General features: G+C 41.6%; 2 protein-coding genes and 1 non-coding gene across 3 annotated transcripts; 1 reads left to right on the top strand and 2 right to left on the bottom strand.

The window, feature by feature from the left end:
- Positions 1–1,619: 1,619 nt before the first annotated feature.
- LOC132076586 (COMM domain-containing protein 4-like) lies at positions 1,620–2,560 on the top strand. The gene is made up of 4 exons (XM_059477715.1): positions 1,620–1,623; positions 1,806–1,864; positions 2,108–2,147; positions 2,241–2,560. Exons 1-4 carry the CDS (start codon positions 1,620–1,622, stop codon positions 2,558–2,560), a joined length of 423 nt encoding a protein of 140 aa, XP_059333698.1.
- A 1,268-nt stretch (positions 2,561–3,828) lies between these two features.
- RABGGTB (Rab geranylgeranyltransferase subunit beta) lies at positions 3,829–17,135 on the bottom strand. The gene is made up of 9 exons (XM_059478211.1): positions 17,041–17,135; positions 16,456–16,563; positions 15,266–15,463; positions 12,922–13,027; positions 11,458–11,510; positions 11,220–11,330; positions 7,662–7,787; positions 6,812–6,961; positions 3,829–4,898 (listed from the first exon to the last, which is right to left on the bottom strand). Exons 1-9 carry the CDS (start codon positions 17,041–17,043, stop codon positions 4,758–4,760), a joined length of 996 nt encoding a protein of 331 aa, XP_059334194.1. The 5' UTR covers positions 17,044–17,135; the 3' UTR covers positions 3,829–4,757.
- Positions 16,214–16,296, bottom strand: LOC132077282 (small nucleolar RNA SNORD45). Its single transcript, XR_009419037.1, has one exon. It is a non-coding gene; the product is annotated as a small nucleolar RNA SNORD45 (small nucleolar RNA).
- Positions 17,136–18,902: the final 1,767 nt, after the last annotated feature.

Genomic DNA, 18,902 nt, shown 5'->3' with positions numbered 1-18,902 from the left:
CCTGGCGCAGCGCCGCTCCTCGGACCGCGCATCCGCAGCTCCCGTCGCTCCCAGCTTCACCGCCGAACTGACGCCATCGCGCCCCAACGCCCGCTATTTATGCCCCACGGGCGGACAGCCAGCCAATCACAACCCGAGGCAGCGCCTGCCGGCTCCACCAATCCCAGCCCGCCCATTCCCGCCGCGCTCCGCTCCGCGACTCCCCGCGGTCCCCTCAAGCGCTGCTCCCGCCGCCGCCATTGCTGTGGCCGCGTCCGCCCGCTGCCCGCCGCCTGCCCGCTTCCCTGGACCAGAACCTGATCCCGACCAGGACCTGAACTGGAAGCTCCCGGCCGCCCTTCCCGTCCGCAACAGCGCCTGCCGAGGCAGCGGCAGCGGGGACGCTGCTCCGCCGGCTCCCAAAGCGGCGGTGGCGGGAGCGGCGCCTCAGACGTACGGGCGAGCGGGGCCAGTCTGAGGCGGCGAGCCGCGACTGAGCGGGCTGAGGTCGGCGAGACCGCTTCCGGTTTGAAAGGGCGGCTGTGATTGGACAGGGCGGACGGAGAAAGGCGGGCCGTGATTGGCAGGCTTAGGAGCCGTCAGGCTGAGGCCCGTGGGAGCGTGGGGCGGAGCTCGGGCTGCCCGAAGGGCTCGCAGGCGGCGGCGGCGGCGGCGGCGGCGGCGGCGGCGGCGGCGGCGGCGGCGGCGGCGGCGGCGGCGGCGGCGGCGGCGGCGGCGGCGGCGGCGGCGCTCGCCAAACCCCCGTCCCCTTCTCCGGCCTTCTCTCGTGCCCAGGTCCCGGCGAAAAGACCCCCGCAGAGCCCCTACCGGAGCGCCCCATCGGCACTCGGGGCAGGAGGCGGAGAGGAGTGTAGCCCGGGAGGAGTTCCGGGTCGTCTTTGCGGCAGCAGGGCGGACTAGGGAGCGGCGGCGATTTGGTGAGGAGAGGGCTCGGGAGCGGGGAGGGCGTGCAGCGCCCGCTGCGGGCTCTGGGTGCCTCTTCTACCGCAGTGCTTCCGCTTCTGCGGGGACTTGGCCTGCCCCGACTGGCCGAGATCAGCACCCTGGCCAAAGTTAAGTGCCCGCGTCCCCCTGCCCGCCCTCCGCCTGCTGCGGGCCCGCTGCTCACCCTCGTCGTCGGATGTTATAGATGATAAAACAATATTGGCTTTCACATTCATAGATTAGCTTTTTGCATTACAAGTATTTTGATATGGTAAAACTTATACTTACTTTTAACTGCTTTGTATAGTGTAATATGCCAGTTTATGTATGCGCTGTATATTTCATATGAATAGTAGCCTGATAAATATATCGTAGGCTTTAGCAAAATGTTGAAATAGAAACTAAAGTACTTCTATGTAACTAACTCAGAAAATGGTGTAAAGCAATTATTCTGTTTATTATAACTGCAGACTGCCCCTACCAAGTGATAATAGTGACAAAAAGAGCTTAAGCATCCAGGAAGCATTTATCGACTCTTATCGGTATTATCAGGGAGTGCGAAGCAACAGGATAAAACTACAGGAAGAAATAAAATGTGTAGACCTCATTTACAGAACGTTCTGCAGACAAGTCAGAGGTTAAAACCAAACAAGAGAGTTCCTGGAACATCAAAAAGTCAAAGGAATGTTTGAATAATGTGTAAGTTAATGAATATGCATGTAACCTCAGCAATGTAACAGTATATAGTGAACATGTTTTTAAGCTACCTCTGTGCTCTTTGGCTGTGTGCTAAAAGCATCCCAGTGCTGGATTATTTTGTCCTTTTATCCTTTAATAAACTTTTAAAAATTTTAAAGAATGAACTCTGTTTATCACATCAGTGAAGCTTAAGCTGATCTGCATCCAGGTGTTTTGGGACCTGCTGGGGCAGGCCATCGAGGTAAGTGTGGGGCTACTGCAGTGGAGGCCAAGTATTTCAACACAATAGCATAATCAGCAACGTTAATTAATTTTGTGTTCCTCATGCAAGCCTCAGCCTTAAGAACTCTACCAGCCTCTAATAGGATTAATAATACGCATAGTAAGTGTTACTAGTATTAATATTTAGGTAAGGATTGTTAGTGTTAACACTGGTACTAAGTATGTTAGCTGGTATTTACTGTGAAGCTCTGCTCTCCCACAGTATGACAAGGTCCTGAAGCTGTCCTCAGGTGCACAGTTAGGTGAGCACTGCTGTCCTTACCACGATCCCCCGATGGAGCCATGCTCCAGAGACGGGCAGCAATGAATCTGCAGGTGCCTTCCCAAGGTGACAGAGCTCGCCCTCTCTCCTTCCCATCTGCAGTCAGGGGATGTGAAGGCAACCATTGCTGTCCTCGGCTTCATCATCTCCAGTGCAGCCAAGCACAGCATAGACAATGAGTCTCTGTCAAGTGAGCTGCAGCAGCTGGGACTGCCCAAAGGCAGGGGAAGCCCTCAGGGTGGCACCATCAGCCAGACCTGCTGGGATGTTGCTTACAGTTCCCAGCCCTGCCTTCTTCACACCCAGATGGAGGGCAGGCTGCCTGCTGTGCTGTCCTCCATCACCTCCCTTCTGTACCATCCGTCCCTGGGGGCTCCTCAGGTGCTTTGGTGAGGTTTGGCAGCTGCAGGTCTGGTGTGAGCAGAGGGATTCTTCTCTTGTCTCCCCTCATAAGCAAAGCATGCCAGCCAGCTGTGCTGTTTTACATGTCACTGACCCACAAAATTGCAGGAGACTGAGGACTCGTAACAGGTGCAGGACAGGTTCAAAAGGAACTTGGGACAAAACCTCTGTCTTTGTCAGTCCAAAGGGACAGCAGAGCTCACATCTGCTCACAATAATCCTCTGGAGAGCGGAGCAATGTTTGTATGGAAAGATGACTGGGGGTAAAATCAGTGGAAACCGAGTTACATTTGTATCCTAACAGGAGCTATAATGGGACAGAAATTTTAGGGTAAAATACAGGTGCTGTTCCCAGGATGGAGCTGGGTTGGCATGCTCCACAATGATTCCCCATACAACCATAAGGACCTGCTAAGGGGGGTGGAGTGGAATGGGGCACCACAACCAGGCTCTGCCAAAATCTTTGCAGGGGCAGCTACTCCATGGTACTTTGAAGCTTATTAACTGCATAGCAAGGGCTATTTGGCATATGTAGGAACACTTTCCAACCTAGCATCTGAAGACCAATTTAGAGGAGGCGCCTCTAAGTCGAAAGCCAGCCAGACCTTATGTTCTTAGCACCATTCATTTAGAAGAAATCCTGTTACATTTGCAAATTTAAGAGGTGACACCCCCATTCAGACCGTGGCTCCTGGGTGCGAACAATAGCTCTTCAACAGCAAGGAAATCTGCATGCCCTAGTGTCTCAAGGTCACTTCACCTGAGAGTCCAGAGACCCAAATCCAGCCAGAGTCCTAGCTCCCAGAAAACTTCAGCTATAAGAAATCCTTCAAAGTGTGCAATTCTAGGAGTGGAAATCCTACAGGAAACACGAGGCTTCAGGCTCCAAATGGGATCTCTTTTCCACACAGTGGAAAACTCAGCAAGCCCTTCTGGCAAGACCAGTTCACAGGAGGCCCACAATTCTCAAGGGCCAGCCTTGAGAGATCCGACTCCATGGAAGCTTTAATCTGAGAAAAATCCTGTGATGTTGGTACTTTTAAAAGGCAGAATGGCACATTTAGACCCTGGCTGATGCTTTGGAGAGCGATTCCTTTACACAGTAAATAATGATTTCATTCCAATGTCTGTAGGTCACTTTGGAAACAGCCCCTGAAACTCAAGACCAAGAAGAGCCATACTTCATGGCAGCTGCCATCTGGGAGGAATCCTATGCATTTCTATGAAGACAAAGAGGATTTCACCTTTCAGAGAAGAAGTATTTTCCACAGCTAATTTTATTTCCATCTACACCAAAAATAAGTGTTGACAATTAGTGTCTTAAAAGCTACAAAATCAGGATTTCAACCCAGCAAGAGATTTAGCATTAACTCTATGTTCGATTACAAGTCACCATCCAACAGGACCTTCTCTAGAATGTTGAATGTTAGCAAGTTTCACTCTACATACTCAAGGTGTGCTGTATCTCAATTATCAGTGGAATTTTGTCTAAGGGACTCATCAATAAATGAAGGCATTTGTATATTTAAAAGAACCATAATTATGGTAATACTGGTACCAATTACTGTTAGAAGAAGCAGCTGTTTCTCAGTATAGAAAAGCGATGGCAAATGTGAACAGGAATAATTAAATATGTAAGTGTGGTATTAAGTGCAGGCCTCAGGTAGGATTTTAGTGGTTTGTTTTTTTTTTTTTTTTTTTTTTTTTTTTGTGTTTGTTTTGTTTTTTTGGTGGTTTGTTTTGTTTGTTTGGTTGGTTGTTTTTTTTTTTTTTTTAAAGTGCTTTGCATGATCCACCATCAAAAGAGGCCTGTATGAAGATCAGTACTAGCATGGTTGATATTACAGGAATAGAAAAGTTAAGCATTCACACAGTCAAGCTCTGATTTGAAAATTATATAAAAAAAAAAAAAGCGCCAAGGCCCATACATTTAGATACAGAATTGAAATGTTTCTACACATCTTAGAATACAACAAAATAACATGTTACACTCAGATTAAGAGAACCAGCCTGTTCTGAAACAATTTATAAAGTGACAAAGTCCACAGCAAAGCTATTGCTTTACTTCCATAATGTAAACACATCAACACATCTGAAAGAAGAATATGCTGACAGTTTCACAGATGAGATTATAAATCAGTAAAACCAAAAAGCAATTGGTCGTACAAAGTTTTGTCTTTTACAAGGCTTAGCTTACAAGCTCAGGCTGTACATTTATTCTTCGAAGGACATCTTCTGGCATACAAAAGACAGGATTGACAGCCTTAATTTGTTCTTCTCCTAATAAAGATAGTCCAGCAATACCAAATAAGGTGTGAAATGGATCCACCTGGAAGAAAAATGAAAGCTTGTGTCTGTTTCCAAAAGTCAACTGTTTTTTCACTTGTATGGAATGAAATTTTCATTTGTCAGCAAGAGAACAGAAAATCTCCATGGCTTCTCTGGGGAAGACAATACAACTGAATAAATTTTCATTTGTGCTAACATGTATTAGGCAAGAAATTTCCATAACTGGCATTTACAATACTGTGATTTACTCAGGCATGCTTGTCAATTATCTGCTGCTGAGATGATTTTCAGCTCTGAGTTAAAAAGCACTCACATTTGTCTATTAGCATGCAATATCACAGGGTGGTAGAAGCAAAGCCAATTAACATTTTAAAAGTAAACTGGATCATCTACAGGTACTGCTTCCATAAATTGCCCATTTGTTCTTCAGAAACATCATAATGCTCTTTATTGGTCTCCAAATACAGAGCCAAGGTGTAAAACCTTGAGAGGAAAGCAGCAACCTATTTTGCTAGAAAACCTCCCAGAACTATAAATAAAAACAACCCCCTCCCAAACCTCTACTCCTAAACCACAGGACCAGCACCCCCTCTCCCCCCTACAAAACAAACAAATGAAAAAACAACCCAAACACAAAATATCCCAAAACAACAAGGTCTGTTAGGACAGAGTGTCTGCAAGAATAAAGCAAAAACCTGGGAGCCAACATTTCTACAGGAGTAGAAATTTCTACACTTCAGCAATTGAAGACAGGTAAAAATAATATTAAATGACTGTTAATGTAACATAGGAAAACTGTCTCAAAGGTGCTCTCCTTAGTTATAGAGAAAAGGCTCTTCAGAGATGCTCTTCCAAGAAGATACACATATTTCATTACTCAAAGATAGAAAAGCATTTAAACTTAAAGTTCTGGAGATTTCTTCAAGAATTCTGAAAACAGAAAAGGTCTTCCTGTAAGCTCCTTAGAAATACAAAACTCTTCCTATTTTAAGAACACAAAAACACTTTCCAAATGACAAACTGGAGTTAACAGATTTCTCCCCCAACTGGGAATAAAGTACCTGCTTGCAAAAAAAATAAAAAGTTACTTTATTCTTTAATGCATTTGTGGAGAAGGGAGCAGACATGGGCATCTGCAATAAAAACCTTTCAAAAACCTTTCAGCTGCAATAAAAAGCCAATACCTTTCCAGACCATTAACAAATAAGCCAAGTGTTCAAAAGGAATGAAGTCTCACAATACTTTTTATTTTATCTGTCCAGCACTCTTAAGAGATAAAAACTTTATTTGCCATTTCACTGGGACAGTATCAGTTACTTCCACTTGAAACCAGAGAACAGACTGGCTAAAATTTTAACTGCTTTCTCAACAAGCAAAAAATCCATAGCACCAGCCTCTTGACAATGTTATCACAAAAGCTAGACAAATGTCAGCTACAAGATTTATTCAGTGGCTGGGCTAGCAAAGAATGAAAGTTAGTGTATAGGGATTCTTAATAAAAACTCTTGATTCAATTAGATCACACAAAACCACCAAGAGAGCTGAAGACTATTTAACCTACACCAAACTTTAGCTTGCAGACCATTTCACAAAACAAAATAATAAACCCAAAGAACCCACACATGCACCGGAAAACCCACCATCAAACAGAGCGTTTTTCCTTACATTTTCCAAATGGTCTTGTGAGAAATGGTTTGTGTTGAGTGTGTTATGGGGGACCAAACCAGATTTTGCAAGGAATGGAACTGACTTCATTGGGGGATACATGTGCGCTATAAAGAATGCGCTCCCCAAGTACGCCTTCAATGGCAATTCTACACTATTCTTCCTTCAGAGGAAAGTGCAGCCTCTGCAAAACCCACCTAGACCATGAGCTGAGTTACACTCAAACAAAAGTTGATATTTCCAATTGAAATTTTCATGTGTATTTTATTTAGAAAAAATATCACTTACCATATCTCCTGGTCTGTCAGCAAATCCTCCAGACTCCTCATCCTGGCACGCCAAAATAAAGCAGCGCAGTTTCTCTCTGTCAATCCACTGTATCCTACCAATCATCTTCAAAGAAGCTAGCACCCACCACGAATAACAAACATCAGGTAACTGGCAAGCAGAGAGGCAGATTAAATATTTGCCTGGGTTTTAAACATAATGTTGCAAATTTTACTGGTAATTCTGCACATTATCAGGTGTGCTATCATAATACTCTTGCAGAGACACAACACTTTAGAGTGTCTTTGGAGTAAAAGAATTTCTTGACAGAGTCTCTTTTCAGCGGACTTCTGTTTTCAGGAAAGGAAACTATCTTTTTCAAACTTCTTCAAGAAACAAGACCACAAGAATGTGATTTTTAAAGACTTCACCTTCTGTGAGAGAGGCTGAAAAACCACAGCGTTTCTTTGAAGAGGAAATATATTCTAGGTTACACAAATCTCTAGTGTGATGTGGAACACTGTGACACTCAGGATTTACATCCAGTAGAACAGCAATTTTTATACAAATCCTACAGAAAGATTCCCCAACTCAGAAAATATTAAAGACCCAGTTTAACAGGATAATGGTTCAAATGGCCAGCAAGATATCCTTCAACATGCGTACTTTGCTATACTGAGGACTCAAATGAAGCATAGCTAAGGACTGCATAACAGGTGTTAGTAACAAGAGAAAGAATCAGGATGAAGGCCTGACTTCTTTGAAAAGTTTACTAAATGTTTTATGGAAGTCATAACATTTTGCAGTAGTTCAGCTTCAGAAAAAGCAATCTCCATTGAGGTTTGAACAAAGAAAAGAAGCCACGAAATACCTTCTCTGGTCGTCCGTTGAGACCTCCAGAAGGTAACTGACGTTCACAAAGCCACCAACCCAGCAAGTCAACATTTACTTGATGCAACTGGTCTGTTATAGCCAGAAATCCTGTGCAACAATAGATCTAAAATTACAGACATAAATTTTTTGTGTATTTAATAACTAAATACAGTTTAGCAGACTAAATGCAGGAAGATCTCAAAGCAGCAATACAGTCATATAAACAATGCAAAATAAGCTCACACACATTTCAACTTTTAAAGACTTTTCCTTTAGAAAATCATGTTATTGTTATAGTTCCTTTTGTAAAAAGGTACCAGTAGCACAATTTGTAATATTTCACTAATATAAGACAGTAATGCAAGGTTTGGAACGTAATCCTAGGAGATTCTGAAAGAGCCATATAGTTTTATTTTAAAAACACAGACTCTCAAGCCAGAGTAGTCAAACCAACTTCTGCAGGCTGGATATGGCATTTATAAAAATTTTGCATCCAGTCTATGGTTTGTTCCTGTACCTGCCTTTTACCCTAACGCTTGCAAACAGTAAACAAAAGACCAAATGAACTCCCTAACAGAAACAGGCTAACTCAGATCATTAACTGTCTTTGCAATTACCTATGTGTACAGTCAGGCTTACTTTCAAAGTGCCATGTAATGTACCTGCATTGATTAATCCCCTTTTAATTTTATTAGTCTCCTAAATTAATTAGTTAATAGAATTAATTGATAAAATTAATTGTATTAATTTTAATTTAATCCACTTTTAATAATAAATTTAAAATTAATAGTTTTTTCCTGGGAGATACATTTACGATGCAACAGCATACTTTGGTCACATTTTATGCAGTCACTAAGAAAGCAGTGAAGCACAAAAAGCCAAGAATCATGGAATCATTAAGGCTGGAAAAGGCCTCTAAAATCATCAAGTCCAACCTTTAACTGAATACTGTGACTGTGGTCACAAGGGTTTGCAGGTAAAGAGAGAGGCAAGAATGTTGATTCTATGATCAGAAGGCTTGATTTATTATTTTATGATATATATACTACATTATAACTGTACTAAAAGGAATAAAAGGAAAAGTTCTCAGAAGGCTAGCTAAGCTAAGAATAGAGAAGAAAAGAATGATAACAAAGGAGCTCTCTCCGACTCTGTCCCAGAGAGAGCTCGGTCCTTGATTGGCCATTAATTATACACATCCAACATGGGCCAATCACAGGTGCACCTGTTGCATTCCACAGCAGCAGATAACCCTTGTTTACATTCTTTTTCTGAGGCCTCAGCGTCTCAGAAGGGAAAATCTTAAAGAAAAGATTTTTATGAAAAGACGTCTGTGACAGAATACCACCAAATAACACTACACTGTACCAGGAAGTGCCACATCTACTCATTTTTTGAACACTTCCAGAGATGGACACTCCACCACTTTCCTAGGGAGTCTGCTGCAATGCTTAACCACTCCTTCAGTGAAGAAATTCTTCCTAACATGCAGCTTGAATCTCCTGCAGTGCAACTTGAGGTAATTTTCCCTTGTCCTGTAGCTAAATGACTGTGAGAGGAGGCCCACCCCCCACCTTGCCACAACCTCCTTTCAGGTAGTTTCTCCTGAACCTTCTTTTCTCAGGCCTAAACACTCCAGTACCCTCAGCTGCTTCTCACAGGCCTTATGTTCCAGACCCTTCTCCAGCTCTATTACTCTTCTCTAGACATGCTCCAGCACCATAATCTCCTTTTGGAAGTGATGGGCTCAAAACTGCCTACAGGATTGGAGGCGCCCCAGCAGTGCCAGCACAAGGGACACCACCTGCCCTGGTGCAGTGACCACACTGGGCTGGCACAGGTGCCAATGGCCTTCTTGCCCACCTGCGCACACCTGGGCTGATACACAGCTCCTGTCAGCCAGCACCCAAAGTCCTTTCCTGCTGCTCCAAACCTGGAGCATTCCACAGGGCTCTCGTGCCACAGGACCCGGCACTTGGCCTTGTTGGACATCACACAGCTGGCCTTGGCCCATGGATCCAGGCTGTCCAGAGCCAGCTGCCCATGAATCAAAACTCCCATACAAACTGGTCCTTCCTGTGACTTACTGAGGATGCACTTGATTCCTCTGTCCAGACCACATGATGAGGATATCATAAAGGACTGGCCCGAAAACTGAGCCCTGGAGAATCCCATTTGTGACCCTTCACCAACTGGATTTAACATCACTCCCCAATACTCCCTGGGTCCGGCCATGCAGCCAAGACTGCACCCTGTCCAAGCCATGGGCTGCAGCCTCTCCAGGAGAATTCTGTGGGAAAGCACGTCAAAAGCTTTACTCGAGTCAGGGTACACATATCCACTGCCTTTCTCTCAAGTACTAGGCAGGTCACCCGCTCATAAAAGGAGATCAGGTTTGGCAACATTCCCTGAAAAATACTGAACCTTCATGGAGGTGAAAGAGAGAGCTTATTAAGGGGTATGTGAACGATAGTCCTAATCCTCACAGAAAATGCCAGCTGCAAACAGAGTGGGTTCAGCTGTGCAACTGACTTCCTCAAACACTAGAACATGGTCCAGCCATTTAGACTATATGGGCAATGCTATTGTACATTAAAACTATAAGGTAATTACACGTAACAGATTTTACTTTTTTCCCGATTTTAAACTAAGAACGGGCAGGAAACCCAACACTTATCAACAAAATGCCTTTAATATTTTCATGTGATGAGGTGAATCCTAGATATGGCATTACTCACCCTAATTATGCAAAATTAACAGGTAACTGCAACAGCATTAAAAGTTGATTTTTTTTCACATATTCAGGTTAAATGCACTAAACTTTTCCATTAAAAAAAGTATAGGAAAGGTAAGTTTAAATTTAAAATTATTTCCATTATGTAAATTTCTTGTTGAAAGAAGTTACTTAGATTGTCTTCCTCGCAAGATCCCTTAATTTTTTCTAATTATACTACTGCATTTTCTTCTCAAGTACGTTTTATTGAGCTGTTTTCAGAATTCACTGTCACCAGTAACAGTGTATAACACTAGTGATTCTAGCTGAGAAATATGCCCATTACTAAGTTAGGTATGTCATCTAAAACTGGCTTTCCTCAAAAAATTAAGTAATTCTTTACAGGATTCATGTCTGATTTTTATTTGGGTTCATTGGCTGATAAATCTCAAACAGACTATACAATTAATGTTTATGTCTCATTATGACTTCTGTCAGAAAGAAGTGATAAATCTTGTTCACCGTCTCCATTGATACCCATTTCAAATTCTCTAAAAATCCTCATGCTAGCAATTTCAAAATCACTATGTGAAGACTCAAATACAGTCCTAAAAGCTGTTCTATTACTGTCTTTTTTCCTACCTAAACTCTCAAGTCTCGACTCACCTTCCCAGATTAGGTTACTTATCTGTTCATTTATTTTAACTAAGACACTAGAATCAGGCATTTGGGAAACAAGAGGTACATCCATTGTCATCACTGATACATGTTGTAAAGAAACATTTATAAACCAGTATGTGACGCTTGCTAATTTAAAGTACTTCCATATAAAGAGAAACTCACCTGTCCTGCATGTGATTCGGAACCTGGTCTACAACCAAATCCTCCATCGAAGTTCATACAGGACAAAACGAATTCAACTGCTTTTCCCACATCAATAGCATCCAGCTTTCCCTGAAAGTCAGAAAATAATTAATGCACTTGATCTCCTGTCAAGCTGATTTTCTGCAGAAACTTCAGCAGTACCAAAGAGCAGTACCAATCGATTCTCTACTTATGCAAGTGATGGTTTAGGACTTACCAGAAGTGCAAGAGTGGCTGCAGCACAAAAAGAGAACCTTGTATCTATTTCTCCTATAATGTAGGGGATAAGGAATGAAATAAATTATTTTTTCAACATACATTTAAATCTCTACTGAAAGTACAGAACAAAATGCTAAAATCCTAGGTTCTACATCAAAAAACAAAAATCAGCTAAAAAAAATCCCCCCATACAATTTAATTTTCCAGCTTACCAATTATTTCCCCAGTAATTTAGAAAATATACATTACATTTAAGTGATCTGTATGTTTTACTGTGCATAAAAGTCAACTCATTTAGAGCTGGACAGCTATATATCCAAATCAATTCAGCTAGTGGTAATTTACAAACAGCTGTTTAATTTTAGAGCTTTTCTGTAGTGCTCTACAGACAGTTGCAGAGCAATGGAAATAATGCAAAAATAATCAGACAGCTCTTGCTTTGCCTTAAATCCAGCCGGAAGTGGAAGCCATTTCTTGTTTTAGGGGAAATCCAATAAATGTTACAAGGCTTCTCTTGCATATTTGTACCTGGAAGAAAAACCTAAGCTCCTACACCTATAACAGAATGATTGCTTGTCACGTCCAATATAACTCTTTTAGCACAAACTCTAGGCAATTAATACTTGAAGTCACAATTTAAAATTTAACTGAGCTGCAAACATTCTGTTTCTTGGTCAAACTTTTGCAAGACTTCTGTTCTTAAGAAATTCACAAGCTGAAACACAAAAAACAAATATCTGCTGCTCCATCCTACATCAGGGATCACACTCCCTCAGCTGCACCTCTCGGAATACTTCAATAAAAAGAGTGCAGCAAACCATGAACCAATTTAGCGCACAGCATATTGTCTACCTTTACAGTAGCATACATATACTGCTAAGATCTCAGTTGCTGAATTTTACCTGAACAAGAATGATACGCAATAGATTTTCTTAAAATTTAGGTCATCCGTGATGATAAATACCTTGAGAGTGACTAAATATTTATGCCACAGCTTAAAAATGCTGTATTTGTTCATAAAGAATTTATATGCAGAAACAAAATCAGTATTAAGGGAAGTTAATGAGTACAAACCCAGTTTTTCTCACTCGCACAAAGTGAAAAATCCTTTCATATTTGACATGGATATAAGTCATTACTAACTACCATCAAATAGCAAGTATAAAACTTTCCTTTATGAAAGAGCGTATCTAGTATTTCAAAGTATTGTTAAGTTAAAAATGCCCGAAAGTTTTCTTCATCAAAACATTTTATTCGTAATACAAGAATGGAACTGAAGTTGAGAATATTTAGAAAAGAATGAAACATAATTCTGTCCTTCACTAACTCTTCTTTTTCATGACTCAGAAAATAAAAGTGTTCCCATATAATACATATGCAAAAAAGACCATCCAAGAAAACTTTAGTTTATAGACTTACACAAGTCAACCTAGACACTACATTTAGAAGATCTAAAAATTACCCCATTCATCTCCAGCAAACGATCCATCTTCTTTCTGCAAGCTCTGTATATATTCAACAATTTTATTTACATCAACTACATGGAGACTATCATATAAAATAAGAATCTGGGAGGGGAAAGAAAGGACACAGTAATAATCAAAGAGGAGCAAAAACTTTAAAAATTTATTTCTTAACAAAAAAAATCATGGATTTATAAAAGACATGATTTAATTAACTCTGAATACTATTTGGTAAGATTTATTAAACATTTTTCCCACTTTGGTAGTTAATCTCTGCACTGCAGATTATCTTTGTCTAAAACCTTTAGGGCATTCTCAAAGGGAGACAGAAACAATTCAAACTGAACTCTGTCACGCTTTGTTACTTTACAGTGTTGAGGTCTCCTTTCAAAAGCACAACCAGGTTTATTTATTTTATGTCAGCAATATGTAGAACAGATATTTGATTATGGTCAATATTGTAATGGGACAATGACACCTAGGATGCACCAATTTGTAGTTTTGCACTGCGACTACTTGGATATGTATATGTTAAGTTACTAACTCCACTTACAGGGCAAACTTATCAACAATAACTTGTTTCAAATTATTAGATTTTTATTTAGATTAAAATTTTAAATTTAATTAATAGAACCAAAATGCAATAATTAAAGTATGAACAATATGATTATCCACCAACTGTAGAGTGAATATATTCTGGAAGAAAAATGAAGGTTATAGTAGGGAATACAATTTTCCAAACCAATTTCCAATTTCTACCGCTGATTTAAACCAGCAAATCTGTATGACACAATATCATGTGAAAACAACAGTACTGTTCCTGAGCCCATCTGACTTTATGTTTTTACTCATACCTTGTAAATCAGTAAAGACAGAAAATAAGAATTTATTATACAGCACAAAATAGAAAAAAACCCAGCTGAAATGAAGTAATATTATAGTACCAATCTGAAAAACACTAGACACTATGACTTTAAATCTAGTTAGCTGGAATCTTTCAATTGTTAGATAAAATTGAAGTCAAATAAAATATAAGTCTTATGGAAAATTCCAAAAACAAGAACCTACAATTCCAACAGAAAATATGTAATCACAACATGCACCCTAAATGCAAACCTGAACAAATTACTATTGAGAGAGATCACAAGAACATATGATGTGACCCTTTAAACATCCTGGATACGTAGACAGCACTAAATGCTGTTTGTTCACTAAGACCATGCATACTCATTAAGATACGCTGGTTAGGTTTGCCACAAAAACTTTACATCAGCATTTGTCAACACTTTTTCAGTTTGGAGAGCTACAGCTCAATTTAGTTAACATGAAAATATCTCCTAGTAAAACCAAGTACATATTTAAGAACTAACATATCTAATAGGTAAGGTAACAACCTCAAATTGTATCCCCCTTATACTGAATTGGAATTTGTGAAAGGAGCTGGATTGGACAGTCTGGAAAAGTTCAAACATCACAGCCTGGAAAAACTTTAGTGGCCTGGTTCTCACAGTGTATTCAGAGTAATTCTAGTGCTAAAGAGGTAATAATGATCAACCTTAGAGCATCCTGTCCTACCTAAGGGGTTCAAACCCAATATCTTAAATCCATCATAGTTTCTGCCTAGAAAAGAATGCCATTTTGTTTTTTTTTTTTGTAATGCCATTAAAATACTTCATCCATAAGACTGAATGAGACGCACCCTGCAAGCAATCTAGCTAATTGTTCAGAAGTGTTTGAGCCTTTTCAGTACTTTTTCACAAAATTATTTGCATCAGCAGAGCAAACAAAAAAAACCAAAACAAAATAAAGGAATGAGTAATAGTGAAAAACAAGTCTATAATGGAGATAGCTGCAGTGAAAAAATAAGACTGAGTTACTTCTTATCAGGGGGAGCATATGCACCAAATAAATTACATGTTCAGCACACTAGTACAATTTTTAAATTACACACCCCCAAAAAACTCATATAAAAATAAAAAATTTTGCTCTTGTTCTGGTCATACTTATCTGTCACCTCAACGAACACTAAGAATAATTTATAAAATCAAAAATTATCTATAAAATGCTCCAGTAAAACCTGTAGCTAAGGAGTATTCCAAGACAACTTACTAAACTGGCAACAATGCAGCAACCATTAATTGACCGTTAAAAAATTCCCAAATATGTCAATTTTTAGAAAGTAATACATCTAAATCCTAAAGTTTTGTCCAGTAGATTCTTTTTTTATTAAGATACCGAAATAATTTTTGTCATGGGCCTCCAACAGTAACTGGTTCATAAATCTGCAATCATCAAAATCTTAAGCACAAACACTTTTTTGTAAAATTACCCTCCTACATTTACCTGGACAGCACTGAGGGTATACAGAAGATGAGGATCATGACCTATGCTGGCACTTATTCCACCACACTCATGTTGACATGATTTGATGAATGACAGAATTTCTTCCTTGTTCATTCGGTGCAGCTGCCCCATGAGATCCATTGCTGTCAGTCCCCAGTACACACCACTCATCCTCAAATACTCCGACATACAGTATTCCTAAACAGTGCATTATTTTAGTTCTTGATCAGATAAGCACACCACCAATGCAGGGTAATGAAAATACGTTAGTTAACTTTCACAAAGTTCTAGCTTCACAAAGTTCACTAGCTTCTAGTTAGTCAACCATTTTCCAACCATTTATCAACTACACCTCAGCCACTCACAGATATTCTGTACATCATGCACATGCGTATATACACATACATACGGAAAAATGCGCTTGTAGATACCAACACGTACTACACTCCCTCCCTCCCTCCCTGTATTTTTCTAGTTCAAACTGTCAAGCTCAATGTCAAATTAGCTACAAATAGTTGTGCACCAGTTCACTTCACATCACTTATTATCTTGACATTCAAAGAAGGCCTCAAATTGCCACCCCAACTAGTCTCAAAAAATAACAAGTCTATTTCCAAGTGCCAAAACTCTCACAATTTAAAGTCCCACTAGGGAGAGAAATTTCACATTGAATTCTCTTACACTGATTACATCATCCGCACTACATAAACTTTTTCACATGCACTACAATTGAAAGCAACAGTCCTTGGCATGCTCTTGTGAACAGTTAAGGTAACCGCAACTTTTCTTCACGTACGCAGTTATTGACAATTTGCTGGAAGTGGAATCCCATTGTTGTGGACTACATCCAACCACTTACAACTGCAAGCTGTCCCATCAAAAGAGTAACATGCAAATACAACTTTACTTGTGCATTCTAGTGAATGAAGAAGCTAGTAGCTTGTTTCTCAGGTCTCAGAGTAATTATACAGCTAAAATGATAATCTTCAAATTTATAGTCAGATAATACATGCCAAAACTCATCACAGACCTAGAGACATTAGCAAGAGCACCTTTATTTCACAATTTGGATTGCAGGGTAAAAAACAATTAGCTTTTTAACATGCATCTAACCCTTAGCTCTGAGCCAATAAATAAAGGTTATTACTGTTAACAAAACCACAGCTGTACTGTAACAAACTGATACCTACATAATCATCTTTCTTTGTTCCATATGAAGCTATATAGTCCGCATGTTTTTCTGAAAGTAATGTGCTTGGAGCATCGGGTTTTATTATAACATCCTTTTGAGGTGTCCCCTGTAAAAAGCACCAATAAGTCAATTGAAATGTCAGGTCAAAACGTTTTACCAACTTGGTATAAAACAGCCAACACCGGTGACTGCGACTCTGGGAAAAAACATCTCTCTAGCTATTTTGAGCCTAGGTCAGGTTGCGCATCTCACGCCATCACCGTTCAGCCTGGCCAAACCCTTCCCCAGGAAAGGCTACGAACCGAGCCTTGCAAGAAAGCTAGGAAATAACACCAACTCGCCAAGAGTACCCTGAAGCGCCGGACGCGGGAGCCCTTCCCCGGGCCCAGCCGTGCCGCCCCGCGCCCCCACGGTCCCGGCCCGGCCCGAGCGCTCCCGCGGCTGCTGGAAAGGCGAGCGCCACTGCCATCCCCCCGAGCGGAGCAGCGCGACTCGCGTCTCTCCAAGGCCGATGCAGCCGCGCGCCAGCAAACAAAGCGTTCCCGCAGGCGAGAGGAGCCGCAACGCCGACCCCGCTACCCACCATGGTCTCCGCACGCACAGGAAGAGGGGAAGCGGCAAAGCGGAAGGCGGCGGCCGGCGGGGCCTCGCTGCGCCCGCCCGGCCCCGCTGTGCCCGCCCGCCGGCGGCTGCGCGGAAGCGAGCGGCGCTGCGCACCGGGGGCCGCGGGGCCTCGCTGTGCCCGCCCGGCCCCGCTGTGCCCGCCCGCCGGCGGCTGCGCGCAGGCGAGCGGCGCTGCGCACCGGGGGCCGCGGGGCCGCGCTGTGCCCTGAGGGCGGCCCGCGGCGGCTGTGGCCTCCTGGCTTGCCGCAGGTAAAGTCTATTCCGGAACCGGTAGTTAAAACTACACTAACTCCAGCTGTGCACTTTCTTGCATCACATCAAATAAAACAGCGTTTAGAAATAACTTCGGTTTCCTTCCTCAGCTCTATGAAAAAGCAAATCCAAGAATTTAGTCGCAGGTAAAATGGGTAAAGGTAACTGTGCTTTTGCTCAAAACCGTCTTTCTTGCTTCCTAATTAAAACTGCCTTGGGTGATTCTGTTTATGATTACCAACTTTTGATTCCCCCTGAACTATACCAGGCAGAAACATCAAAGAAGTTGTAGTACGTATAATGTTGCATAGGACAGTTAAAAATAAGGTCTTACATATGTCAAATACTTACCAAAGATGTTGCATTATGACTCTTCCTGGAGGAAAGTCAGTAATTTATAGAGACTAAATGCTTTCTTTACAGAACTGATTTTCCAGCTAGCTTACCCAATAAATAAGGATTGCAGAGCTTATACCTGATGATAGTATTAGTACCATCCAGTAAATTCAGATGAGATATGAAAGATACCAGACACAGGCAAGGACATTTTGGAGTGAAATTGGAAATTACTTAATAGATTAATTGAGGTTTGAAGATTCCTCTTGAAATCATGGAGCACAATCCACCTACACCAAGTAGGCTTAGCTAGAGCAGGTTATTCGAGACCACTACCTGTTGAGTTTTGAGTGTCAAATGGAGACTCCACCACCTCTGCCAGCATATGACAGCCCTCACAGTAAAAAAATAAGTTGTGTTCCAGTGGAATGTCGTGTATTTTAATTTGTCCCTGCTGCTTCTTGTCTTGTTAATGGGTACTATGAGGCTGGCTCCCTCCTCTTCATTACATCCTATCAAGAATTAATGCACATAGATAAAATTACCCGAGCTTTCTCTTGTCCAGGCTAAAAAGTTAGCCTCTTCTCACATGACAGATGCTTCAGGTCCTTAATAGTTTTCTAGCCATGTGCTAGACTCCCTGCTTGAAGTCCCCATCTTTCTTATACAGGGGAGCCTAGAACTGGATGCAGTATAGCCTCACGTATCCAGTAATTTGTCCAAAAACTCCAGGAAATGTCTGTTCTGCCAGCATTGCCAAGAAAGGTCTATCCAAGGTTAAAAAAATGAATCTCCAAATTCCTTCTTCTTGGCTGTTCTTGCTGCAAGCATAGTTAAGTATATGCATTGATGGAAAGGAATAATAGGTTTATATATACAAGACATGAAGCTATTAGACAGCATCCTAAGGAGGGCAGTGGAGATGGTGAGGGGCCTTGTGGGGAAGCTGTATGAGGAGCAGCAGAGGTCATTTGGTCTGTTCAACCTGAAGAAGAGTTGGAGGGGAGCCCAGTCACAGTCTACAACTTCCTTGTGAGGGGAAGAGGGACAGACACTGATCTCATCTCTCTGGTGCTCAGTAACAGAACCTGAAGGAATGGTTGGAGCTGAGTCAGGAGGTTTAGGTTTGGCATTACGGGAAGGTTTTTCCCCCAGAGAATGGTCAGGCTCACTAGGGCAGTGGTCACAGCTCCAAGGCTGTGAGAACTCAAGCAGCATTTGGACCATGCTCTT

This window comes from Ammospiza nelsoni, chromosome 9 (genome assembly GCF_027579445.1).
Source record: "Ammospiza nelsoni isolate bAmmNel1 chromosome 9, bAmmNel1.pri, whole genome shotgun sequence".
In the NCBI taxonomy this organism is placed as follows: Eukaryota; Metazoa; Chordata; class Aves; order Passeriformes; family Passerellidae; genus Ammospiza; species Ammospiza nelsoni.
Note: the sequence above shows the minus strand (reverse complement) of the source record. Positions and strands in the feature narration are given on the sequence as shown.